The sequence below is a fragment of the Sinohyriopsis cumingii genome, chromosome 10 (assembly GCF_028554795.1).
Source record: "Sinohyriopsis cumingii isolate HCF-2022 chromosome 10, ASM2855479v2, whole genome shotgun sequence".
NCBI classification, from domain to species: Eukaryota; Metazoa; Mollusca; class Bivalvia; order Unionida; family Unionidae; genus Sinohyriopsis; species Sinohyriopsis cumingii.
Window position 1 is genome coordinate 65,907,966 of NC_142970.1, and position 27,065 is coordinate 65,935,030.

The 27,065-nt window shown below is 37.0% G+C and overlaps 1 protein-coding gene across 3 annotated transcripts in view; it reads left to right on the plus strand.

Annotated features, from left to right (window-relative positions):
* The first annotated feature begins 5,444 nt into the window (after positions 1-5,444).
* Positions 5,445-27,065, plus strand: part of LOC149790299 (ras-related protein Rab-5C-like) — a 65,329-nt gene continuing 43,708 nt past the window's right edge. Inside the window, exons 1-2 of one of the 3 annotated variants that reach the window (XM_089972342.1) lie at positions 5,445-5,725; positions 22,837-23,106. In XM_089972342.1, the coding sequence (XP_089828468.1) occupies positions 22,890-23,106 (217 nt within the window). In that variant the 5' untranslated portion in view covers positions 5,445-5,725; positions 22,837-22,889. Of the gene's footprint in view, positions 5,726-18,324; positions 18,462-22,836; positions 23,107-27,065 lie in introns of those variants that run through there. The other 2 variants (XM_089972341.1, XM_089972339.1) reach the window with 2 other exon arrangements.

The following is a 27,065-nucleotide window of genomic DNA, read 5'->3' on the forward strand; positions in this document are numbered from 1 at the left end:
TGCTGTTTGCGTACTGGACTTCAATTACCTGCCTTGTGTAGTCTTCAGGCTTCATGTATTTCTTGTCGAGAAGGGCTGGAACGCTACACCTAGTGTCGTACAAGATGGTGGCACCTTCTCCGTTGACAGTTGCGGACGCAAGGTTCCATGTTTACAGCTTGCCTCCAGTTCGCACTCCTTTCAAGCACCGGCATTCACCTAGTTCTGCCTGCCCTTGGGACAGTTCCTGGCAAAATGCCCCGGGAGCTTGCAGTTGAAACACGTCGGCGGCCCTTGCCGAGCTGCAAGTCCGATTTTCGTGGGTGAGGCCTGTCCGGGTCTATGTGTGGCATCCTTACCTGAGGATCTCCCTCCGACCTTCCCGATGCCCTGACGGTTAAAGACAGCCGACTCTTCCTGCCCAACACATTGCTACCCAGTGGGTCGGGGTCGGTCAGCGCCCCCGGAACCTCAACTCTTCGAGTGTGCCTGCTTGTATCTCTCCGCCATGCAAGAGATTTCTTCGAGCGACCGCTGTTCTCTCTCTGCTAGAAAAACTGTCAACTCACGACGGTACGTACTCAGGACATGCTCCTTGAGTATAACCTCGCGTAGCCCGTCGTACGATCGTTCGACGTCGGCCATTTTCATCCACTTCTCAAATAACCCTCGAACGTGGATGTGGAGTTGAGAGTGGGACTCCGTTGTCTTTTTCGTCCAGTCCCGAAAAGGTTTACAGTATGTTTCGGCTGTCAGCCGATAATGTCGTAGAAGGGCCTTCTTGAGCGCATCGTAGTCATTAGCCTCGTCGGCAGCTAAGCTGTGGTAACCTTCACGAGCTGCACCTTGCAAAAAGGCTGAGACGTTGATCGCCCAATGGTACGGTTCAATTTTGTGAGCGATCGCGAGTTTCTCAAATTGCAGGAGAAAATCGTCAATGGACTCGTCTTTGTCACTGAATCGCGGCATACTTATCTGCACCATTCGGTGGTCAATGTATGGTCGTACGCTTCCCCCAGGGATTGTACGGGAGTCGTCCCTATCGATAACCCCTGCTTCTACCCTTACCTTTTCCATTTCGTGAGCGTGAGCGAGCTCTCGTTCTTTTGTGGCCGCTGTTAACTTGGCCAGCTCCAGCTCTTTCTGGGTTTCTCTTTCGGCGGATACCGGACCAGCTTCAGCCCTTATCTGGGTTTCTCTTTCGGCGGCTTTTCCAGTCTTCTGATCTTTTATGCGTTCTTCTATGAACGCCTCCATGCGATCTCCCTCGTAGCCGAGATCTTCCGCGCCGATGGCACGGAATTATTTAACCATCCGTCTTTCAGTTGCCATGTTATTATTATACCAACAATAAGTGATACCTTGTCTTAGCTTACTAACCAATTGACAGATCTTAACGTTTCTAACAAAATACTTACATGTCGATCCAACTAACTTCGCTCAGGTAAGATTTTTCTTCGATATTTGTTTCACAATTACTGCAAGTAATCAAAACTCTACCAAGCATGCAAATATCAAAATATAACATACACAAGATGAAAAATCATAAAAATTCAAAATACACAGGATGGAAAATATCTCACACTGTTCACTACTACTTTCTAACAAATAAACTTTAGATTGTAAAGATAATATTTATGTATAATTCAAATCCCGGACGAGCCCCCATGTAAAGGTCTCGTAGACTACCTTAGGTTGGGGTGGGGTGCTCCCAGTATTATCTTAAATTATTACAGAAGACCCAGCCTGGGTCGTTTTTGTTAGAAATTGAAGTAGCGATAGAGATGCAAAGCTCCGAGACCCCAGTCAGCGATGCTGACAGATAAATTACTGAATACACAAAAGATGGAATTCAAATAAACAACAAATTTGATGCCATTCAATAACAGATAGTCCTTCTTCAAATGAAATTCAATATTCAAAACCCTATCACTCGTCTTTCACTCGACCAAGTGACGGCCTATTTCATCATCTGACTTAGTGTGATAGATGTTCCTCCTGTCCTGTGTTTCTACTCATCTGTAGTATTTCTTGACTGCTTGACTGGTACTCAGTCCAACAACCACGTCCTTGACCCTTCCACTTCCTCCACTTCCGTTCTCTCCTTTTCTTGTCTCCCAGAGACTCGGGACCAATTGTACCAGGGTATTTCCCTTCTCTGTCTCCTACAGCTCCTCCGGTCCCTAATAGCTTCCTTGCCGTAATATATTGCGACAATCGAGCAAATGAGTCACTGACCTGTCCGAAGGTCCTTTGTAATACCCAGAATAGCAATGTTTCCCGCCAATTTCGAATGACGTCGGAGTAGCTTATAACTTCCTTATGTAATTCCCGAAAGATGGTTTAGCGACTACTGACGTTTAGTTTCATGACACTAGATTTAAATTTGCGATTCCAATGGTGGCCACGCCTTGGTCAATTCCGAGTGGATGTCGAGTCTACATAATTAGCAGACATTGCCCCCTCCCCGGCACTCTGTCAAGGGTGAATTTACGACTCGCACTTGATGTTCCTTTGAGCCCAACACCGGCAATTCATGTCACTTAACTGTGATTCGCATGCAGCCAAATAAGGCGCCAGCATCGAGTTCCTATGGCCATGTTGTATACAACTGGCTTTCCATCCCTCCTTTTGATGTCGGCTTACACTATCGTAACATAAGCCGGCCGGCAAGCTGTGTACACATTGCTTTGGCATTCATTGTTCGCAAGGCTGACACTCGCAACATTTATGAAGCGAATAATTAGCCTCAGGGTCTAGCATATACATGGTGCAATCTGGCTATTGTTCCTTACTTATAACGCGACAAGCTGTTAGATATAGCATACAACTACAGTAATAAGGGGCGATTCGAGCTTAGTGTTACAAAGTCATACATTATCACTTTCCGTTAACAATACAAGAGTTATGTCAGAATGAAATGGTATCATGTTTGCCGTTTACTGATTAGGCATCACACCTGGGACACCGGATTAACTCAAAGCTGACGTCGCATGACGCAATACTCGATGCATGCAAGAAAAGAAGAAAAAAAAAATCTTTTCACGGTCTGTTTTCTATTGGCATTAAACCGATTGGTTCAAATTCTTTGGTTGCTGCTAATGTAATCACAAAGGTAATTTTTCCTTCAATGTTTTATGGAAGTGCATTATTCTGTTACATTTCAAAAAGTGACTTTTCTTCATTGGATAAAACTCTGAGGTATTTTGCTTAACATTTACAAGGGTTCCTAACACATACAAGATCAGACATCGCCCTGGGAATGATAGGATGGGCATCATCGCAGTCCGAAATTGATGGAATAAAATTGATGTTTTAACACAGATTGTGCTTGATGCTTAATAACGTACATATTAAACGTGTGTTTAACGTTGCGTTATTTCCCTTCATTTTGAGCGGATGCATGTCAAGCTACGGATTAATTTCAAATTTATCTTATAATTTAAAGAAGTTTGGCTTGCTCGAGTTATCTAACTGATTATTTGCAGCATTCCGCAATTCTAGATAAACAAAATTGGAAAGAAATTATTAGGTCAAAAATTGCTGGTCTTGAAAACAGTCTCTGGAGGGTTTGTATGTCTAATCAAGCAGATTTTGATTCTCTTCGATACACGAATACGTACGACCTGTCTCAGTGTGGCAGTCTGCTAAAACGAGACAGTACACTAAGGTATCTACTTATGTAGCTAAACTATGGGCTGATGTTCTTCAAACACAGCTCGATATATGTATTAGATGTGGGAATGTGTATACAGACTAGATACTTCATTGTTGTGTTGCTTGTCCTTATACGTAGAATTTGAGAAACACTTTTTTGGATTTCCTTACTGATAAATTTCCACTCAGCCTGCACATTACGTTATTAAATGCAGAAAATGAGCTGCAACTACAATATATTCTAGGTAAAAGGTTAGCATCAGGTGTAATCGACAAAGAAAATTCCAAGCTATTCGCCCTGTATGCAGCATACTTTGTCATGTAGTGTGCCGCTATCTTCTGCAAATAAGGTCCTGAAACTTACAACTTATGTAGTTAAGGAATAATTTATTGCTTGATATACTGTAATAATTTGTATTCTATTTTTAATTTTTTATATATACTTATTTATTGATTGTATTCAGATGATTTATTGTTATATCATGCAACCTTCTATGGAAATAAATATAGATTATGATGATCCATACTAAAAACATTTTAATCTGTCTGTATGTCTGTCTGTCTGTCTCATTATGTATGATTCATAGTTATGATCCTGCTCATGACATCTGCAAGATAAAAAAGTGACCGTTTAACATTTAGTATGTGTTTACTTTTGGAGGAATACAATTCCGTAACTTCCTTATACGGGGCCCCGAGTGACCGAGTGGTCTAAAGCGCTCTTCGTTACGGATCACTGCCATCTCACCTCTGTCTGCGGCGGTTCGAGTCTAAGATTCAGCCAATGTGGGCATGTGAGAAAGCTTGCCAGTAGCTTCTCGTGGGTCGGTGGTTCTTTCCGGGTTTTTCCGGGTTCTTCCTCCACCATTAATACTGGCCGCCATGTATAGCCTATCGTGCTGAAAAATGGCGTTAAACCCCACAACAACAACAACAACAACAAAAATCCTTATACCGTGATATGAGTAACTTATTGCCATTCCTTTTGTTCGTTCACTCTGTATACTCCTATCTCTGATTTGCGCGTGACATGCACGATTGATCCCTGCAGGGTTTTTAACAATTAAGCACCCTTTAATATGACGGTAAAGATTAATTTTCAATGCAAAGTAAATCTACAATTAGGAGCGGATTTAGGTTGAATTTCCCAGACCATCCTTAATCCCCACGTCCAAATTGTCTAGGAAAATAGTACATTTCTCAGTGTGAAAGTGAAGAAACAGCCGTTTCAGGAAGACTATGATATATATATATATATATATATATGCATACATACATACATACATGCATACATACATATATAGTCAGGCAGGCAGACAGGCAGACAAACAGATAGATAGATAGATAGATAGATAGATAGTTAGATAGATAGAACCAACTTAGAAACAAAAAAAAATCTTATAAAGAAAAAGAAAGAAAAACAATTCATGGTCCCACCCCAATTTTTGGGACTTTTCATACGGTTTTGTTATATCTGAGACTTCGCTTTATCAATATAAAAACAATTACTTCTTTTAATGTTTCGACAAACTCGCTCTAGTTGATAAACATCGGAAAGTTGTACCGTCTCTAAGGACATATAAGTCGAACAAATAACATAGAGGCGGATAATGGAACGGATCTAAGTTTATGCAGTGTGCTAAGACAGGCAAGTAGAAAAATTAAAAAGAAATATATACTCTGACCTGCCGGGAATTCATGCGACAGCAGACCATGTCTATCTTTTATCTCTGCGGATGAATAAGATTTAATCGCCCACATACGGTAATCGATCGAGCGGTTAGAGTGACGGAAATAGCGTATGTGTCACGCTGGTGCAGATGTTTACAATGTAAAATAACATTAGCGATAGGCCTAGGCGATGTGTTAGATTTAGTAAAGCCATATTATTACCAGGAAGAGAAAAACACGAAAAGATCCAGTTAAATATTTGGAGTGGTGTAAGAATAGGCCATATTTCGATAAGGAAGGCGGATTTCCCCAGCTGCTTAGGTTGTTGTGACAGCAGGCCTTTATTGTTGCAACTGTACCAGAATATTCGTGTACAGAACGGCTATCAGCTAACCTGGAAATACCTATCACCTATTCGGTATGTATAATTATGTATATTTACCTGCTGTATAGCCGTTTGTACAAACATACTTGCAATGTTGACCGTATATAAAAATAAGAAAACGTTTCATTTGTTGTACTACTATCACTCCCACTGTGTTTTACTTATGATACTTACGAATGCAGCATTTATATCCGACCCCACCCCTTTTATTTTGGCCGCTGTACATTTAGCACATCTGTCCGAATATGAGAAGTAAGGCTGCTGTTTCCGTTTCGTAGCTATGTACGCTTAGTATTCGATGGCTTTTATGCGGGGTGGAGGTCAGAATGCTCATACATTATCAACAAGAAAACGCTTCATTTGTTGTACTACTATCACTCCCACTGTGTTTTACTTATGATACTTATGAATGCAGCATTTATATCCGACCCCACCCCATTTATTTTGGCCGCTGTACATTTAGCACATCTGTCCGAATATGAGAAATATGGCTGCTGTTTCCGTTTCGTAGCTATGTACGCTTAGTATTCGATGGCTTTTATGCGGGGTGGAGGTCAGAATGCTTATACATTATCAACGATATGTTATATAAATTATCTTCTGTGTGTTTATGCGCAATTATTAGGCATACTCGGAGAGAGAGAGAGAGAGAGAGAGGGAGAGAGAGACTTTTGGCCTAATTTCAAAGTTATTCGCGAGATGTACAACTCATAGATCGACAAAACGGTTGCCTGTAGCAAGGGAGGCGACTCAATCTACCATATAATGATCGCAATTGTAGATGTACCTCTTCAGACAACAAGCAAAGGACAGCGAAAGTGTCAGAATGGATGCATGTGAGAAAAGAAAGCTAATTTTGAAAAAATCAAACAACTGATTCAAATGTAAAGTGCGCAGTTTTTGAACATCCATGTGTCCACATTATAGAATTGTAAAGTATATTCGGACTGGATACGGAAGTCATATCGGTCAACAGACTGTCAAGTATAAATCAAGGAAATCTAAGAAGTGTTGATAGATTTGTACAAGGGGCGATTAGGATAAAAAAAAATGCTTCAGTTTCTAAAGAGACAACGAAGGCCCAGTTGCATCAATTGCAAATCAAAGTGAAGGGAAATAATCACCAATGATGACATTTTCGTTGAAGAGAAGATGTTTTATTAGTCTTCAAATCGTTATCGTCTAGACTTTGATAATACGTTCTTCATTGATGGAAGCAGCACAGGGGCTCAACCGACCTAAGGGGAGCCAAAGATGGGCGAAAATTCATGGAAGCGTTGGAATGACCAACAACAGTAACATAAATTATATGTGGCACATGATGATTTTTTATGTGCTATTTTATTCGATTTTTAGTCAGAATATCGACAATTTTTGACAGACTAAAGGTGTGAAAAATGACGCAAAAATACAAGGTTGCTAGTACTGATAAAAGATATGTGGTTATTTACTGATCAATATGCGACATTTTATTCTTTGGCTGCACCTCTTCGATATAGCTGAATTATACTTACCAGTTTTTCCTCGTTTGCTGTTTTCTTTCGATGTGATAGCTTGAAGGTTTTCAATCCTATTATCTTTATTATGAGAGTTATGATGACCAGTCATTTGACCATCATCTATCATGCCACAGAAGCACTCATATATGAATCTGTGAAAATTATACATTATTTTCTTACTGTCGGGAATTACAATTCCAATTTGTATGTATTCTGTATTAATGGCGTTAGCGATTGGTTTTGTAACTCGACATTGTCGTATAACACCCACTCTGATCGCTTAGTAATTAGTGGGTTGGGTAGAGTAGGGTTTGACCACTAGGGTTTAACGCCATTTTTCAGTACACGATAGGCTATACTGGCGGCCAGTATTAATGGTGGAGGAAGAACCCGGGAAATCCCCGGAAAGAACAACCGAGAAGCTACTGGCAAGCTTTCTCACATACCCACATTGGCCGAATCCGAGACTCGAACCCATGCAGACAGAGGTGAGATGGCAGTGATCCGTAACGGAGAGCGCTTTAGACCACTCGGCCACTCGGGGCCCCCTTAGTAATTAGTAAATATCGGGTGCTACTCAAATCCATAAAAGTTAGTGATTTCCATCTTTGCTTGTTCCATTATACAATATTTAAAATATATAAAATTATTTTCCTTCCTATATAAGGAATATAATCTGGAGTGTCTTTTACTTTAATGTCATCATATGCATTTGCTATCTCAGAGTATCTTTTCAACGGACGATATTTTCTTGCGCAATAAGCTCCACATAATTGTGTTCTCCCCTTGACACCCCCTACAATTTAGACATGGTAGAGGTCCGATATTTCCTTTTCGGACACTTTGTAAATAGATAGCGCAATAGTCACTGAGGCACACACACACACACACACACACACACACACACACACACACATATATATATATGGATTTCTGACCGTATTATAAGCCACCACTTGATGTAGTCTCGCATGCCATTTGTAAGGAATATATCAAAGCCAACAGTTCATCGTTCAAAAACAAAGAGCCCCTCTATCGCTTTCTTGACCTCGTTTCCTTAATCTCAGTCATTTCGCATTATAGCAAAACGCATGTTCCAAGTCAATGGCGTCCGTTCGGAGCCTGTCGCTGCTTACTTACTTACTGTATTAGTTTCCATGTCGTTTCAAAATAGAAAACAGATGAGTTTCTGACATTATATTTCGTTAAATTGTCGTGAAGGTAAATTTAGTATAAAATCACATTCGCATGTACTAACCAACGTGTGCAACATGACTGACCGAATACGAGTTTATGAGTTTAGGGCATTGATGTGAAACATACTGGAGTGAGTAGGATTTTCATCGTTTTTGTTCATAATGGAACTGAAGTTAAGGAGTGTTTCAGAAATATTGCACAGATTAAAATCGCATAAGGAATACATTTTCACAACCCGTTAATTATATACAGTTTTAACTTTTCTTACAATGTTTGCCTGCCTGCTATCAACATTCACCACGATGCCACGCGATGTAAGTCTGTATACTGCCATTCTATGTAAAACATGTGCACCTTAGTTGCTGTCCCTTCCATTCTTGTTCAGTCTTCTTAACGGCCCAAGTTTGACTGCGACTTGTGGGTGACAGTAAATAACACACGATAACTATAAAAAGTGATACCAAATTATCGACTACTGTGATACAGGTCAGGTTATGTTTTGCTGATGTGTAAAGCAAAGAGCATAAACTGTCATGGATGCAGCTTCGCTGCAGTAGTATTATCAAACAAAACCATAAAGAAAAGATGCTGTAATTAAAGCATTCAGTAAATATGATCGTCGAGTAATTTTTCCTTGCTCGAGATCACAGAGGTCTTTCAGTAGGAATATCATCAGCCTTTTATATAAAAAAAATAATTTTATTAAAATGCAAAAAATATAAACTCGGATGTGGCTGAACGTCATTAAGAACTGCACTGATATCTATATTCAGTCACAGCGCACAATACTTTGGTGAGAATAGAAGGTTTAGAGAATGGGACCATCACTGATGTTTTACTATGCATATCTGGAAGTGCATTCCGTCGATGGCGAATCACCGAAACACATCTAATATTTATGTATTAGATACTTTCGATTTTTGTTTTCTTAGTTCGACGAAAGAAGTAATATGATGTTCCCATTTGTAATTATTTAGCTTGTAATAGTGGAAGAATTCATTGATGTACAATTCGTACTTTTAACGGTAATGGCTTGCTACTTTAAGGGAAAATCGACGGTTGGAGAGATCTGGCAATACATTTGGAATCTGATCCCTAGTCTAACGTAGGGCGTCCCCACACACTATCCTAGACAATTTGCGTCAATGTCATTGTGCATTTGCTATGATCAGCTATGATTATTATGATTATAAGTATATGAATTATCTACCATATTCTCTTCACTGGTGCTGTAGTTAATCACAATCTATAAGATATATCCTTCATCAAATGAAATTGTGTTATGATTCTACATTAATGAATGCATTTTATTACGTTACTTTGTTTGAAGTAAGTTGTAACATTATTTTATATTACTTTGTCTTTGTTATTTATTCCAGCCTTGTGCATGATATAAAATGTTGTGCGTCAACGATAGATAACAAAGGTTATCGGTGCAAGAGGGAAGCCTAGAAAGAGGCATGATTCATAGGAAATTATATGCTTGCACATACTTTGGGATTATTTTTTTTCATTGAAGATAAGATAATGTAATGCGTATCATCTATATAAAAATGTACGAAACTCGGTAAAGTTTGCGTTCAGTGTATGTTATGCCAAGTTATTATATTGGTCAATGTTTGGACTGATTTTGAATCAAACGGGAGTTTCTATAGTAATATGGCCGCCATATTTGCATGCGCGAGTACGTTTTCAAGCAACACATGCGATTTAGTCCACCATCTTTGATAATTTAAAACAGTTGCATCCATTCTGTGTTTACATCTATTTAAACACATGTATAAAAGGGTTCATCCTTTTCGTGTTAAATTTGTTTAAATGGACTAGTAAAGAAACCGGAAAAGGACGGTGTGTAGCCTGTATGATTACATCGAGTACATCCATTTTGGGGAAGGTGGTAGCAAGTTTTCGTTGTTAGGGAATCTCTGTCGACAGTTTAGAAGCACTAAATTGATTACTATGTTGTAAGTATTTGTTTACATAGTTGATGCTTTCCGGTTTTGATTTTGGTTGGGATGGTGTTCAGATCACAGGGTTTTGTATCGGTTCTTACAATTTAGGGGGCAGGGTCCAGTTTTTATGTACAAATTTAATGCCGCAATCAGCGACCTAGCATAAAAAATCATAAAAAATCATACACAAGTGAGGTCAAAAAGGTCCATATTTTTAGATACCTATATTAAAACAAAGCATAAGAATATTATTCACTTGACCAGAGAAATCAATGGCAGTTCACAGCAGAAGAGGATCATGCACCCCAACCCCTATTTTATACCTGCATTTTTTACATCCAAATGCCATTTTTGACAGCATGTGGTGCTCAGTGTAAACGCAAGCCCTTTCCCTGGATGAAAATTTTGAAAAACATTGTCTACTAAATAGTTTGATGTAATTCAGAATAGTTGTCATCCAAGCCGTTTTTGAGATACTCTAGTTGCCTTGAACCCACGTGTTTACTGCTATGGGAGACTAGCTCTTCTTCCTAGCCAACTATTGGTATTTCACTATTAACATACTGCAGAGCAACTATGGAAGGTGTACATGCCTGACATCAGTTTCAAGAACAACACAAGCCCAAAACACCTAGTTCACAAATATATCCATATCTATCAATACTAAACAATAATAGCTGAAAAAGTCACACCATAGCCTTAAGTTAAGAAATTTGTCAGGGGCCAATTTACGAAACTGGACCCTGCCACCTTAACTATCAGTCATACATGCAATATATAATAATACATGTATGATTGGGGCCCCGTTCAAAAGCGCTCTCCATTACAGATCACTGCCATCTCACCTCTGTCTGCGTGGGTTCGACTCTAGGATTCGGCCAATGTCGGTATGTGAGAAAGTTTGCCAGTAGCTCCTCGTGGGTCGGTGGTTCTTCCCGGGGTTTTCCCGGGTTCTTCCTCCACCATTAATACTGGCCGCCATGTATAGCCTATCGTGTGCTGAAAAATGGCGTTAAACCAGACAACAACAACAACAACAACAACATGTATTAGTTATAGTTAAATGGTAAACAAATAAGCTACGAATGGTACGAATAATATAATTAACAACTATACAGTCACTACCCCAAGTTTCAACGCGCCCGACGTGACATTATATCAAAGTCTGTAGCCCATATACAATTCTTAAGATTAGTTAAAAAATATTTTTGAACTGCAAAGTCCTACCTTTAATCAATTCATATACTTTGTAACAGAATAACACATATTGCGAGCTTCGTAGTAAAAACTAGGCATAAATATTACGGTATGTTTCCTTACATCCGATATCATCAGTTGTTTTTTACTTGGGGGCATAACCATATGACGTATTATGATATATGAGGAGCGGACGTTGCTGATAATGGACACGAATAATTTTTTTAATAGTTGAAATGGGTAGAATAACATAACTGGAAAATATCTTACCTGAAAGCCTGTAAAAGCCCTGCATGACAGCTGATGTTGCCACTTGTCAGGGAAATTGTATGAAGTTCTTTGCCTGTCTCACAAAGGCTCTTGCCACTTCAGATACACATCTGCCAACACTGGCTACACTCACACCCAAAGACTTCTTGCCATATCAAATATACATCTGCTTATATTGGCTACTCTCGCACACAAGGACTTCTTGCCACATCAAATGTACATCTGCTTACACTGGCTACACTCATACCCAAGGACTTCTTGCCACTTAAGATATACATCTGCTTGCACTACCTACACTCACACCTACGTACTTCTTGCCACATCAAATATACATCTGCTTACACTGGCTACCCTCACACCCAAGGACGTCTTGCCTTTTCAAATATACATCTGCTTACAGTAGATACACTCACACATCAGGACATAGTGCCACTTCAGATGTACATCTACTTACGCTGACTACATTCACATCTAAGGAGTTTGTGCCACTTCAGATATACGTCTGATTACACTAGCTAAACTCACACCCAAGGACCTCTTGCCACATCAAATATACATCTGTTTACACTGGCTACACTCACACACGATGACTTCTTGCCACTTCAAATAAATATCGGATTACACTAGTTACACTTACACCCAAGTGATACTTTTCACTTCAATTATACATCTGCTTACACTCTCTACTCTTACACCCAAGGACTCTCCGATGAGCCTGAAGTGAGCGCCTGTGGCGGAAAAGCGTTAAGGCCACAAGCACCTCGTGGAGGGGTGGCAACTTCATGCTCCTCTTCGTAAAACCCGCATCAAGTGTTTCAGTAACAGTATATAGAATAAATAAAATGGTAAGTCTGGTAAATCCATAGGGAGCGAGCAAAGAAATGACATTGACGTCATTGGGGTTACCTCTATCTCTAAAAATTCTCCATAATAAACGATTCAACTGGATTTTATGTCAGGACATTGACTCATTACTTCATATCCTTTTGGGCAGGAGAGTGGACATCTTTGATTCTATGGATGATCAATCATGGCAGACATTCATGTGTGTTGTGGTTGATGGAATAGACACAATGTACAGAAGAACAAATGAACTTGAAAACGATATATGATACTATTTTTTGTTCAGTAAATTAGGGAAATGGATCTATTTCATTTCTATCTTAAACATTATTTACATGCGTTCTAAGTGAGAGAGAACATGATAATCCATTTAAATCGTTCCAGTCAAATATAAATAATTCCAATTTCTTTATTTTCCTCTATTGATCTTTGCTGCGTATATATCTCGTTTGCAATGAGTTTTCTCACTCATGTGTTTAGATATTGCATTTCCTTTACTTTGGTAGACATATATATATATATATATATATATATATATATATATATATATATATATATATATATATATATATATATATATTACATGTTTAGTGTACTGTAAATCCATTAATATTAAGCTATGGTCCTATCTCTTTCTGTACTAATGAAAATTAACTGAATGAAATTTTTTCTGAAGAGGAAATAAAGAAAATCAGTCAGTCACACACACACACATACATACATACATACATATATACATACATACATGCATACATACATACATGGCATCCAACCTACCTAACTACCTTCTTTCCTCATTACTGACTTGAGTTTCAACTGTATAACATGCATCATCGTACATGTAGAAACAAGAATGGACGGAGACACGGACTATCTGACCTTAGATTGGTACCAAGCAAGGATAAAGATCAGATACATTTGTACTAATTGTTAATTCTTGTACGTGTTTGTAGTTTAATTACTAGACATGGATGTACATTTATATATTGGCAAATCTGAGTTCTTGCAATGTCAAAACAAACGCGAAAACTGTTAGCTCGAGTTTCAAAGTATCACGTAATATCGCTGTCAAATAAAGTACAAAATAACTATATTCTTTGTTGTTGTTGTTCATGGGTTTAACACCATTTTCAGCACAAGATAGGCTATACATGGCGGCCAGTATAACTGGTAGGCTATACATGGCGGCCAGTATAACTGGTGGAGGAAGAACCCTGGAAAACCCAGAGAAGAGCCACCGACCCACGACTATATTCTTTAACTATATTCATGTACACAGATTAGAAAAAATATTCCTAGTCATCTATGTCCTGCGTATTTATGTAAGCAAACAATAGAATGATGCATAAATAAGTAGCCATATTTTCTTCATTGGTGACTAGTGACCATTCCAGATTCCCCCCCCCCCATTTCCCATTTCATAACTGATGTAATCTGATTTACTAAATCATTTAAACGAGAACCATCGGTTAAAGGCCTGCGCTGTGCAATCACTCCGGAATTCTTCAAAATCATCAGCTAAATTGTTATATATGTTTTTTGTATGTCTGATGATATTGTATTGCCTTATGAGCTGTTTCCGTTTGCATCAGTGCGACGTACATATAACTAGTTAAAGCATTTTATTCCTCCGGTAATGATATGACATCATATACAGTTCCAGGGTTAATAGACAAAGCAAGCTGGACTACTACAACTGTTACATTTCTAATTTTTTCTGCCTGTTATATGTGGCTCAATTACTTTCAAAAGAGCAGTCGGAACAATAAAATGAAGCTGATGTCTTTTCTAATTGTTTGTATATAGATCCATATATATGTAGATGTTTGTTAAACTCGTATAGACTTCTAACTTCTATTATTTCATTTTTAGTTTAATTTACAATTTAAATTTGTTTAAATTCTCGTCTGGTTTGATTTCTCGTTAAATGAACGCGGAATCTCCTAGTTGCAATAGGAATCTTAAAGCTCCTTGTAGCTATTACATAACCAATAATGCGAGTTAGTTCTGCTTGCTTTGATACATTAAACATATAATAACCGATATTTTTAATACGATTTTTAAATTTTCCATAGACGTATTATATAACCACTGCCACCGCTGCCGCTTCTGACTCCACCGTTAAAACGACTAAATAAAATACGAGGCATCTGTATACTGGAGTACCACATTATTTCAAATGCATGTTTTATGCGTATTATGTAGTGTTATTTCCCACCACGAAAACTAATGTGAAATTGACCTTTATATGATTGAGCCCTGAACCTTTTGTTACAGTTTTGAAACATTAACAGGGTTTGGCTGGTTGTATTCTCTAATTTTATGATATATTCTCCACATTAATGCCAGTTATATATATTACATTGTTTGTGGTTTAAATTTCGACTCTCTATTTTACCAAGAGACATATTGTCATATAACAGACACCATACATATAGCTGGTTCAATTTTACAGAATGGAAGCATTTACACATGCCTACAGTGTCCAGATAGATAGATAAATAGATATAGATAGATAGATAGACAGACAGACAGACAGATACACACACACACAGACACACACACAAATATATATATATATATATATATATATATATATATATATATATATATATATATATATATATATATATATATATATATGGTCTCCTAAAATTACTTTTCTGATGATACAATCTCTTCCCTGACACAAGGAAGATATCCCTTAGCAAAAATAAGGTTATGTGTTATATTTATTTATAAGTATTGTCTTTCTCACCTATACAATACGAGGATGTTCCATGGACATCCACTGTGAAATTTACCAGCAATATAATCGATACATTTAATATGTTGCTATACCTACAGGCTTCAAATATTTATACATCTGTGATAGGACCTAATGTATTCTACTAAGGTTGTATAAATGCATTTATCTATGGTCTGGTTTTATTTTCAGTACAGTATTTTGGTATCAAGCGTTCAATTAAAAATTTTCACTACATACTCCTTTCGTCTCAGTAAGTGGGAAAATATTCTTTATTTGCTTTCACCAAAAATGCACTGGTGTTTGGGTTATGCGGTTCCTTTTCTTTATCGAACTGTATTTCTTTCTGGGTTTTTTTCGGCTTATATGTAGGCGTCGTGTATGCAATTTCCTTTTGGTTTTCATGTGTTGTAATCATGACATGGTTTCTGGACACATATGTTAATGTCAAAATATATCTGTAATCATTATTAAACTTGTGATCGGCTTGCATATCAACTATATTTGCCTAACCAACATAAACCCTTTGCACTTTTTTTTAAACATTCTGCTTGCGCACCGTGTAAGTAGACTATTTTGTTAACCAATGTTTTACTGCAGAATGTTTGCTCTTGACAGTCATTGTCATATCCTGTTTAAAAGTCCTAAGTTTAATGTTCCTCAGCAATAGCTCAATGTTTTTAAAGGAAATGAAATTGTAGAATTGTTCTATGGACCACTTAAATCTCGTTTGTGGTAAGTGTATGTAATGAAATGAACGAGTTAGTCGAACAAGGTCTTACATTATTGTTATGCATTTATACTTACTGTATATGATTGACAGTCTTACTGTTTCCTATTTATGGCGATATCATATACATTAACTGTATAAATCCATTTTGTTATCCTTTCCTTTCTTTTCAAAATACCCAACTCAGAACACAAGTAATCGTCTTGTGGAAAGAAATTATGAACAAAACCTCTTACATCCGAGAGAGGGAGTCCGCATCTCATTTGCAGAACTTTCTGTTCACTTATCTCCCCTGCTGAAATTGTGGTTATGTCAATGCATATATAAGAGCATTTGTCATGTCTTATCATGCCTCAGGAATATACGTTTTATTCGTTTATTTTGCATACAAGAGGTCTTGTGCCATTCCTCATCATAATTCATTGTATTATTATTATTATTATTATTTCAGCGCCCCGATTTATTATATTTAACTATTCTTTTTTTTGCATACACGTTGCAATTTGTAATGCTTTGTCATACATCGATAGTATGTATCCTTTCATACATGAGTTTATGTGTTATCTTTTATAACACATTGTTTGTATTAATGTACTTAATGTTATATATAGCCTTTTTATTCATCCTATATACTCTTCATGATACTAGGTTTAGGTACTAGTGTGGTTCCTAATTATAAATGCAAAAGCTTTTAGCCTGAAACCTAGTTTACAAATCTCACTGTTACACAAACTGCGCAATGTCCATCAATTGATAATACTATTTTTCTATTATTTTGAATATTAATTTTCATGTACTTGTTATTTAAATCTCGAGCTGAAGTGATAAATATGTTTTATTAATATTATCTTGCTTACGTAATGTCAATAATTTTATGTAACTGAAAACTATGTTCCTGTTCATTATTATACTGTACCTTAAGACAAGCGGACCACACACTATATTAACTTGCAATGTATTTCTCTCCAGAAAAAAAGAATAAAACAAACCACAAGAAAAATGTATACATTTATTAGCTATGAGCACAACAAACAAAACTAAATGACAAGGTTACCTGTTCCAGAAATGAATTAAATATAGGCACGGTGGCCTACGGCAAAAGCCGTGTTTGTGCCTAACGCAGCATGGCTATTGGATTTGCTGAATTTTAAAACAATAGATATCGGGGTCATAATTAGCCCCAGCCCAACCTCAAGACCAAACACTGCGATTCCAAGAGGGAGAGTGGCCTTAATATGCCACCCGCTAGCTTTTCATCCTTGATTGTTTTGCTTTTTTGATCTCTTTTTTTTTGTACGATATATATATATATATATATATATATATATATATATATATATATATATATATATATATATATATATATATATATATATATATATATATTCATTCTACGGTAGACAAGGTAGTACAGGAAATAAAACCACTGCTGCACTTGAGCTTCTATACTTTGATTTTCGATTTACATATGTATTTACTGCTTTGTGAATTAGAAAATTGGGGTTATAAAGACCCTCGCCAGCTCGTGACTTTGCTCCGGGTCGGAGGGGGTGAACGCCTCGCCACTAGCGATGTCACCCTTTTTTTGTGGTTTAAAAAGAGTAATACATCAGAGTCAGGTAAGGACATTCAAACTTTAGCAGATAAAATTAAAATTAGAGATTATTAAGATTGGAGAAATAAGTGATTGGGGTTTTCATATAAGAATGTAATGTTCAAATAGTACAAATCAGAACACATGGTGCAAATATTTTAATATGTGATGTTTAGTTCAGTTTGCTAAAAATGACCGTAATAAGTTACGATTTGAGGATAAAACGAGAAAGTTAAAAGAAAAGTTTTAAAACTGTTTTGACTCTAAGTTTTCAAACAGATCAGTAAAAAGCGAATACAATAAAACTCCAGAAAAGAACAACAACAACAACAACATCACCAAAATACCACAAAGACAACAACAAAACAACAATTAAACAACCTAAATTTAGTCGAAAATGAGGTAAGTGGCCCAGGTCATAGGCGTATTATACTACTGTTATGGTGTCAGATCATTTCAGTAGACCGTACAGGACTGAGCTGTTTACATTCTAGGTTTAAAATTAAGTAACCTACTCGTGGTAATGTCACGTCCTGTAGACGTGTATATTGCATTAAACTACCTGGTATGTATTCATCTTTAAGTGCACGTGATGTATACATCTATTATGGATGTTTTTCAACAGGATCGGATGAAAAATAAGCGGTTGATCGTGTAGCAAGTAGCATGCTCATCTGAACGAAAACGGAGATTGTTGATTGTGATGCGATAGCGAAACTACTATTAGAATGTGTTACGGAAGTACTCTCTCTCTCTCTATCTCTATCTCTCCATTTCTGTAGATCAACTCTTTATTTCCTTCTCGCACTGCTCGTTATCTCCTTATTGACCTCTACATATCCATCTCTGTTCCATTCTCCCAGTTTCTTTCTCCGTCTGGATTTCTCTTTACATATCTTCTATAACTTCCCTCCTTCTATTTCTCTGTCTATCTAAATCTTAGTGTCGGTCTCTCTGTCTGTCTGTTTGCACCTAACATGCTTTTGTTCGAAGTCTTTTTCATCTGAGTGAAATATCAGACCATTGGTACCATTTAAGTGTTCTATTCATCGATGAGTAGAGTAATACGTCTATTCATCGCTCTGGAGAGGTAATTCATGTATTACTGGTCTTATATATTGTACCTTGTAAAGTATTCATTTGAACAATAATTCTGATTCTCTCCATATACGTCAGGTAAAGTGTTTCGGATATATATATATATATATATATATATATATATATATATATATATATATATATATATATATATATATATATATGGCTTCTGTCTTCTTGTCCCTTAGTCAATTCCTTTCCAGATTCTCTTAAAATGCTGGATGGAAATTAGTAGTTATTTTGCTCTTGTTATAACCTTGTAGTAGAAGGTGATCCTGGCAAGAGAGTGTCAAAGTTTTAGTGACATTATCAAATATGTTTTATCAAAGTTTATATGTGTAGTCATAACAGGAAGACATTTCATGTGTGTATCTGAATACACTAAACGATTCGGGAACACTTTTTGTTTGGAGTTGGCGGATGTAAAGTGGTGTAGTAAGTATCAGAAAGAATGAGGAGGTAAAGAGCAAACAAGTTTGCTCTGTTATCTTTGCTTTTTCGTTGTTTGCTACAGGGTGAACATAAAGTGTATCTTATGATTTGCTGTAATACGCCGATGCTTGATGATCCAGAGTAACTGGCTTTACTAGAGTTAAAAAGAAGAGTTAATTGCAAGAGTTAATTGATACTACTATGTACTAGTAAAATAAATTCGAAGTTTTGTTCGCCTCAAAACGATTCCATTACATAAGTTTGTTTAATAGACAATAGCTGGCCTTTTTGGTTGTAGTTCCGTACGCCAAAATATAGCTTAGTTGTTTTTCATACGAAACGTTTCAGTGAAAGTTGCAGGTTAAAGTGCTTACTAAATTAGATATCCTCACCATTTCGTATACGCTATATTAACTGAAGCTTGATAATAATATTGTAACTAACTTAGGGTATGCGCTATTTGTATTTATGTATCAGTTTATTGTTTTGTTGATTATGGCAAGTCGGTGTTGGGAATATATTTCTCAAACGAGAAAAAAGCAGATTTCTAGATGCAGACGTCATGATGTACATAATTCACGAGACTTTATGATCACATGATTATGGACGTAAAATGGACGTTCCATAATCTCTTAACGTGAGGAATTCGTGGGATATTCAAATGTATTTTAAAAGTATTGAGTGATTTGATTTAGGAATAACTCCTTGTATGATGGGTTTGGTTCATATGTTTCTGCGCAAGGCGTAAAGTAAGAATCTTCGACTTGGAAGGGCTTACTGATGAGTGTCACAAATCTGAAGCAAGAACAGAAACCATGCAAGTGTGAAATTAGAGCTTCGTGATGTATGGTCATTCGGTGATTATATTAACATTGCTGTATCATTTGCGTTTTTAAAGACCCATCATTTGATAACGACTGTTGTCTTGAGGTCTTTGGGCCAAAAAAGGGGAACAGTAGACTTTAAGCAAATCTCACGCTGAACTTGCTTGATTCGCTCGTAGTGACACCTTGCCTGTAACAGTATACTCTATTGAAAATCAAACAAATGACAAATGCAACAAAATTAAATAAGATCATAACGGAACAGGAACTACCTTTTGTTATGCCGAATACATCTTGTCACCAAGAACAAATTGTTCGCATTTATAGGAACTTATGCAAGGTGGTTACCTCTTCGCTCAAACGACGCTGTTAGTACTAAGCTCAGCAGATTCGTACGACAAGCCAGGTTCGATTGAAGAGAAGTGCATTTTTATACGTACATAGGGGGTCTTGATGGGACTAAAAATCGCGATTTTTAAGGATTTTCACATCTTGCTTGGAGAGTGGATGTGGTGACCCTAAATAGAATAATTAAAGCGTAATCAACTTTGCCTGTCATGACTCTAAATATAGTAATCATAGAGGAATTAGCTTTGTCCTGCCATTTTTACCGATTCAGTTCTCTGTTTTCTCGTGAGTTCGACAATGTATACGTGTTGATTGATAAGATACTGTATTATAATAGCTGGCGGCATCAATGGTGAGAGATTACACCGTTGATCACGATCACAGCCGAAAACTGTTTAGTGCTATCTTAATCAGTATTTATATACTTTTGAGGCATTCTTTAGATGTTAATTTCGCACCTAATACTGACAGATATTAATTTTATGCCCACATTACAACTTTCCTAGAATCAAGATATGATTTAAAAAGCCTAATTTCGTGTTATATTTTATATAAATATCTGTACATGTATATAATTTTCCCGGATGCACACTAAACTTTTTCTCACAATGGTAGTACTTAAGAATTTGACACTTTTACTATTATTAAACGGATAAGTAAAATTCATATTTCATTGTTAACGCGCGAAAAAAATCTCTTGGTCATTAGGGTCAAATATATTAAATTGCAAAATCATGATGGTTCATTGTTTGAGGTAACAACTGTTAAGGAAAAACTCTTGTGAAACCCGCCCTTCAAATTGTCATTTCTGTCCACCTTATGAACTATTTTCATTTTATGGATCATGATGAAATAAGAAGCTCTGTGTGCAGTGTTTGGTGGTCCATGTTATCATGCCTTCCGTTTGTTTCTACATATTTTTGATGTGTTGAGCGTGTGGTTTGGATTTGTAACGTAGCTTTATCTATTTTTGAATCATGTGGCTGCGATGTCTGTAGTATTACAGTTTATAGTGATGTCTAGCACTGGGGCATCATGCCGCAGACATGTAGCATGATGTCACACCCACTCACATTATCCTGACACCAGGCCAGTTAGTCCTAACACTAACCTATTAATGCTTAGCGCCTAGTGAGGCAGCTGTTTAGTACCATTTTTATAAGTCTTTGGTGTGATTCGGCCGGAGTTCCAATCCTCGACCATCCCGCATCCAAGGCGGACGTTCTAACCACTCGGCCGTCGGAGCGGTGATGTCGTGTGCAGTAGTATGTATCTAATGTGAATATTTTCAAATTCACATCTACATGGTAATTTAAATTGGACCATAGGTATTTGAATTTGCAAGCAACAAGGAAATACCGTATTTGCTGTAGAGAGAGTAAGGATTGATGCAATGTCGTAAACGGGGTTAGAGCTACTGTTCCATCTGCAACAAAGACTGTAAATTAGCGTGTATAATTAGTCACAGGATTGTGATTCTGTTCATGGGAATATACATGTAAAGGTTAGACAAAAGTAGTCGATTAAGAATTGTTTGGAATGATCACATGAACAATTATCAAGTAGTTTGCTCGTTTGCTTCTCAAAAATAAAAAAAGATATATTTAATTTGCTGAGTATGATGCAGTAGTTAAGCTAAAATTATACCCATTCATAAAGGTAATATATCTCTATCGATTTGGTTTCCTCTATCACAATATATGTTACTCTATCATACAGTCGCTTTTTTTCCTCTCGTTACCGAACTCATCCTCTCCTTCTGACTATCTCTCCGTTATTATCTGTCTGTCAGGATTTCACTTAATATGTATTATGTCACCCGTCGTCGTCTCTACCTAGCTTTATTTATCTTAGAGCTTATGTCTGCCTGTATGATTTCCCGTGTGTCTCAAACATATACACATTCAATGAGTGTCTCAAACATATACACATTGCTATGACATAATTGGGAATTAAACTAATTACAATATTAACTATCTAATTATTGTGTGTCATCAGCTAACAATACATTACACCTTGTGATCAATAATTACGTATTGGTATGTTTAATATAAATTGTTTTCTGCTATGCTGTCTGTTAGATTCTTAAATAATCTTATGGTGTTCGCGCAACGATTGACATATTTTACTATCATAAGTGAAGGCAACCATTTTTTCTGTTCATTTTAAAATAACGCTTAAAATATGAAAATTTAAATTATCTTGATTCAGAACTATGGATATGCAAAGTGTGTAAATTGCATTGTTGTTGTTCTCATGGACCAATTCCTCCAAGACAACGTAAACACGATTAAACCCAAATCAGAGCTATTTTTACCCATACACACATGAGAAAATAAGTATGTTAAAACTGCACACTTAATCATTGTTATATAGTCCTGAATGTAACTACGATATGTGTAATCTTTTCTTAGGTCTTCCTCATATTTACCAACACAATGGTACTATTATTGCTGACGTCAGCAAGATGAGCCGAAAAGAAAGATGCGATAGGAAACACAGTGTTATAGGAAACCGGATTAGGCTTGGGGAGACCGGAAGCTCAAAGTTTTACTCCTCATCGTTCGAAAATCTTTTCAAAGTCAAGGTCGTTGTTGTAGGAGACCTCGGTGTCGGCAAAACGTCCCTTGCTACAAGATTTGTGAAAGGAACCTTTCAACCAGAATATGACCTAACAATCGGGGGTAACTATACTTTTTATAATGGAATCACGTACAATCGAATTTCAGCAAAAGGAGACACTGTCTTAAACGTCGAGTGATGCTGGTGCAAAAGCATACTATTGCGATGAGTTTTAGTAAAGCCTTCCGGTTTATGCGACAAATTTTATATGTTGCAATTTTCTTTTCTCCTATATGAGAGTATTTGACAGCCTTTTCTGCGATGTACACAGTCACGCAATATGAAATCGAGTCGTTAAAACTATCTCACTAAATAATTTTAACAAGTACATGTATTGATTTATAATACTACAATCAAAATAGGAATTAAATTCTTAAATGAAGAAAAGGAATTAGTCATGCACACATTACGCTAACCATTAAACAACACATAAGATTATTTTGAAGCTGAGCGGCAGGGTATGGAGAAAATGTTTTACATAATACAGGGTACGTATATTTAATATTCATACCAGATTCAGAGTAAGGCAACTAATTAATGTGAATAATAATTTTCCTGGTCCATATTTAACCAAAATAAGTCTTAAACCTAAGCCTAAAATTTCAATCAAGGCTCCATGGTGGCCGAGTGATCTAAATCGCTCGCATTTGCCAAACACAGCCATTTTACCTCTGTCTTTGTGGGTTGGAGCCTCGGGCTCGGCCATTTGTGGGTATGTAATTAAAGCTTGCCAATAGTTTCCTTTGGGTCTGTAATTCTTTTCTGGGTTTTCTCTTTTTCTTCCTTCACCATTTATACTCGCCGCCAATTAAAACGTATCATTGGCTGAAAAATGTCGTTAAGCTCCTAAACAATTTAACGGAGAGGCGGTAGACAAAGTATTGTGTACATTAGCGCAAATGTATGAGCAACTGGTACTTTAGGCTGGCATGTTAGCTTGTATAGCTGCCTATTTTATACTACCAGCGGAAAATCATGACGGATGGGATCTATCAAATAAATAGCATTTCATTAAAACTGGACTGAGTATGTCAAACGCGAGTAACTTCAACAGGGAACCAGTGAAATACAATCAAGAGTAGAGGTAAAATAAAAATATTGGGTCATCACACACCACCTTTTCTCAGTACCTCTTTCACCTTGGCAGCAGTAGGCACAACTGCTAAACGGCTTTTTATAAGGTAGCAAACCAATCAGAGAAATGAGAGTGCATGTATGAAGCCTTAAACATGATACAAATCATGGTATCTGCTTTCAAACGTTTGATCAAGATGCTTCGCAGAGAGCACCTTACCCAAAGTGAATATTAGATGGTTTGGACACAGTGGCAAGTTAGCCCACTGCCGCAATGTAGTAGAAGCAGCTGAAGTTGACATTGGGTGAGCAGCGAGCGCAGGTGTGCATGCAATGGGAACCGCTTAAAACCTCAGCGGAGCTGTGGGGAGGAAAAAACAGCTTAATGGCTTGCACTGCCTGTGCCTCTGGTAGAAGCCGCTACAGCGCCAATGTCATTATCAGTGAAAATGTTTGATACATAAAATATTCGGATTTATATCAGATTATGAGACTTAACATGCTATTATAAGATGAAGAACGAGTACAACTCGCGGACGCAGCTCTCGACCAGACTAGGATAATATATTGCTGTGTTTATTTTGCTGAGAAATTAATTATGGACACATTTGTCATTGCGCCACAAGATCAGCAACCAGAAATGTTGGACAAAACTTGTAAAATGCTTTTAAACAACTTGATGAAAAGTAAGCTTTGCATATAGGCGGTGATTTATATGTGGAAGTACAGTAGGGCGGCCGCCGTCTTTTAGACCAACTTATCTGAGCGTTTATTTAAACAACATTAATGGAAACATTTTTTGTAGGACTTGCACAAACGCGGATTAATTGTTAATAATAAATAATAGCACCAAACGTGGAAAATGCTAGCACGAATTGGGCAGTAAAGGACTGCAAAAAAAAAAAGAATAACAGCCGCTTTGGGGGGATCAGCGGAGGCGCTGAAAAAGACATGCATAAATATCGAGACCGTAAGCTTTGATAGATGTGTCGCGGACATGTCCGATACGTTATATACGTTCAACACGTCAATCTGTAGGTATAATTCTCTCTCTAATAGTTTAAATGACGAGCATATTGGAAATAAGACCAATTAACACCTAAAATACCTCCCGCATCGTTTCAGAAACCAGGAACCGAAAGCTAATAATGTGCTGTAATGGGCACCTCAGTGGGAAATAAACTTTATTACTTCAATCATTTCAGACCACAATTACACACATGACATTTACACAAGACAGGAGACGACTATTTGATGAAAATAAATCAGTGAAACTTTCAGAACTCGACGCTTATTTCACTATACTTGACATGCCTGCATAGCAGTATCAAAAACCAGGAGATAATAAAGACTTATAAACAATTGCCTTAAAGAAACGAAAAACGAGATACTGCTTGGATCTGGAACTAGTTTTGAATCTTAAGAATTGAATGATAAGAACGATCTCCAAATTCAATGACCCCGTTGTATGTAAATTGTTGCTATTAGAAATATTGAGAGGCAGTTTGGACTTTGGCCAGGTACAATCCATGTAAATGGGTACGTTTCCCCTGTGACAAATAAAGTGACAACACGGAGTGGAAAAGTTAATGAATCCATCTGTATCGCCGACATTTTTATCAGTTCTTCAAAAGTCAGGCGTGCAACTGAAATTTCTACCCCAAACTTGCAATCTCTGGATACCAGCTACTGACATCGTTCAGTACAAATTGCACAAAGATATCAACTCGAAACCAATCAGCAATCACCAATTCTTCCTCCACCCGCTGTCACCCTGTACTCTATACTCAGAATCTCCGGAGCAACTAGCGCAGAAACTAGGCAGAATAGGTTTTGTTAATGATATATTTGCAAATATATTGAAATAACTGTATCATGATATGAGAAATCGAGATCAGGACTACGATCTGGTGGCGGAGGCAATATTAAGGACTAAACAGAAATCACACCTGCATCTTCATGTACGAAAACAAAGATGTTTATCGAATACTCTTCATCCATGTATACCATGCATATTATCTTCAACCAGGTCACATTGTTCAAACACTAACCCACTATTGAAATTTTGCGAAACTATCAAGACTATTTTCCTTAGTAAACCAGTTTTACCGTACAACATTCTAACAGAAAGATCAATAAATGAAATGAAAACAAAATTCAAAGAGAATATATCACATGTAAGAGCAAATTTAAGTTCCCGAATATTCAGGCGCCCATAGGCATAAAAATATTACGTAGCAGAGATAGGGACCTAAACTTGTATCAGTCTAATATTACACAGAATTAGGGGCCTAAACATTTTTTGGTTTAATATTACACAGAGATAGGGGCTTAACATTTATTGGTCTAATATTACACAGATATAGGGGCCTAAATATTTATTGGTCTAATATCACACAGAATTAGGGGCCTAAACATTTATTGGTTTAATATTACACAGAGATAGGGGCCTAAACATTTATTGATCTAATATTACACAGAGATAGTGGCCTAACATGTATTGGTCTAATATTACACAGAGATAGGGGCCTAAATATTTATTGGTTTAATATTACACAGAGATAGGGGCCTAAACATTTATTGATCTAATATTACACAGAGATAATGGCCTAACATGTATTGGTCTAATATTACACAGAGATAGGGGCCTAAATATTTATTGGTTTAGTATTACACAGAGATAGGGGCCTAAACATTTATTGATCTAATATTACACAGAGATAATGGCCTAACATGTATTGGTCTAATATTACACAGAGATAGGGGCCTAAATATTTATTGGTTTAATATTACACAGAGATAGGGGCCTAAACATTTATTGATCTAATATTACACAGAGATAATGGCCTAACATGTATTGGTCTAATATTACACAGATATAGGGGCCTAAACATTTATTGGTCTAATATTACACAGAGATAGGGGCCTAAACATTTATTGGTTTAAT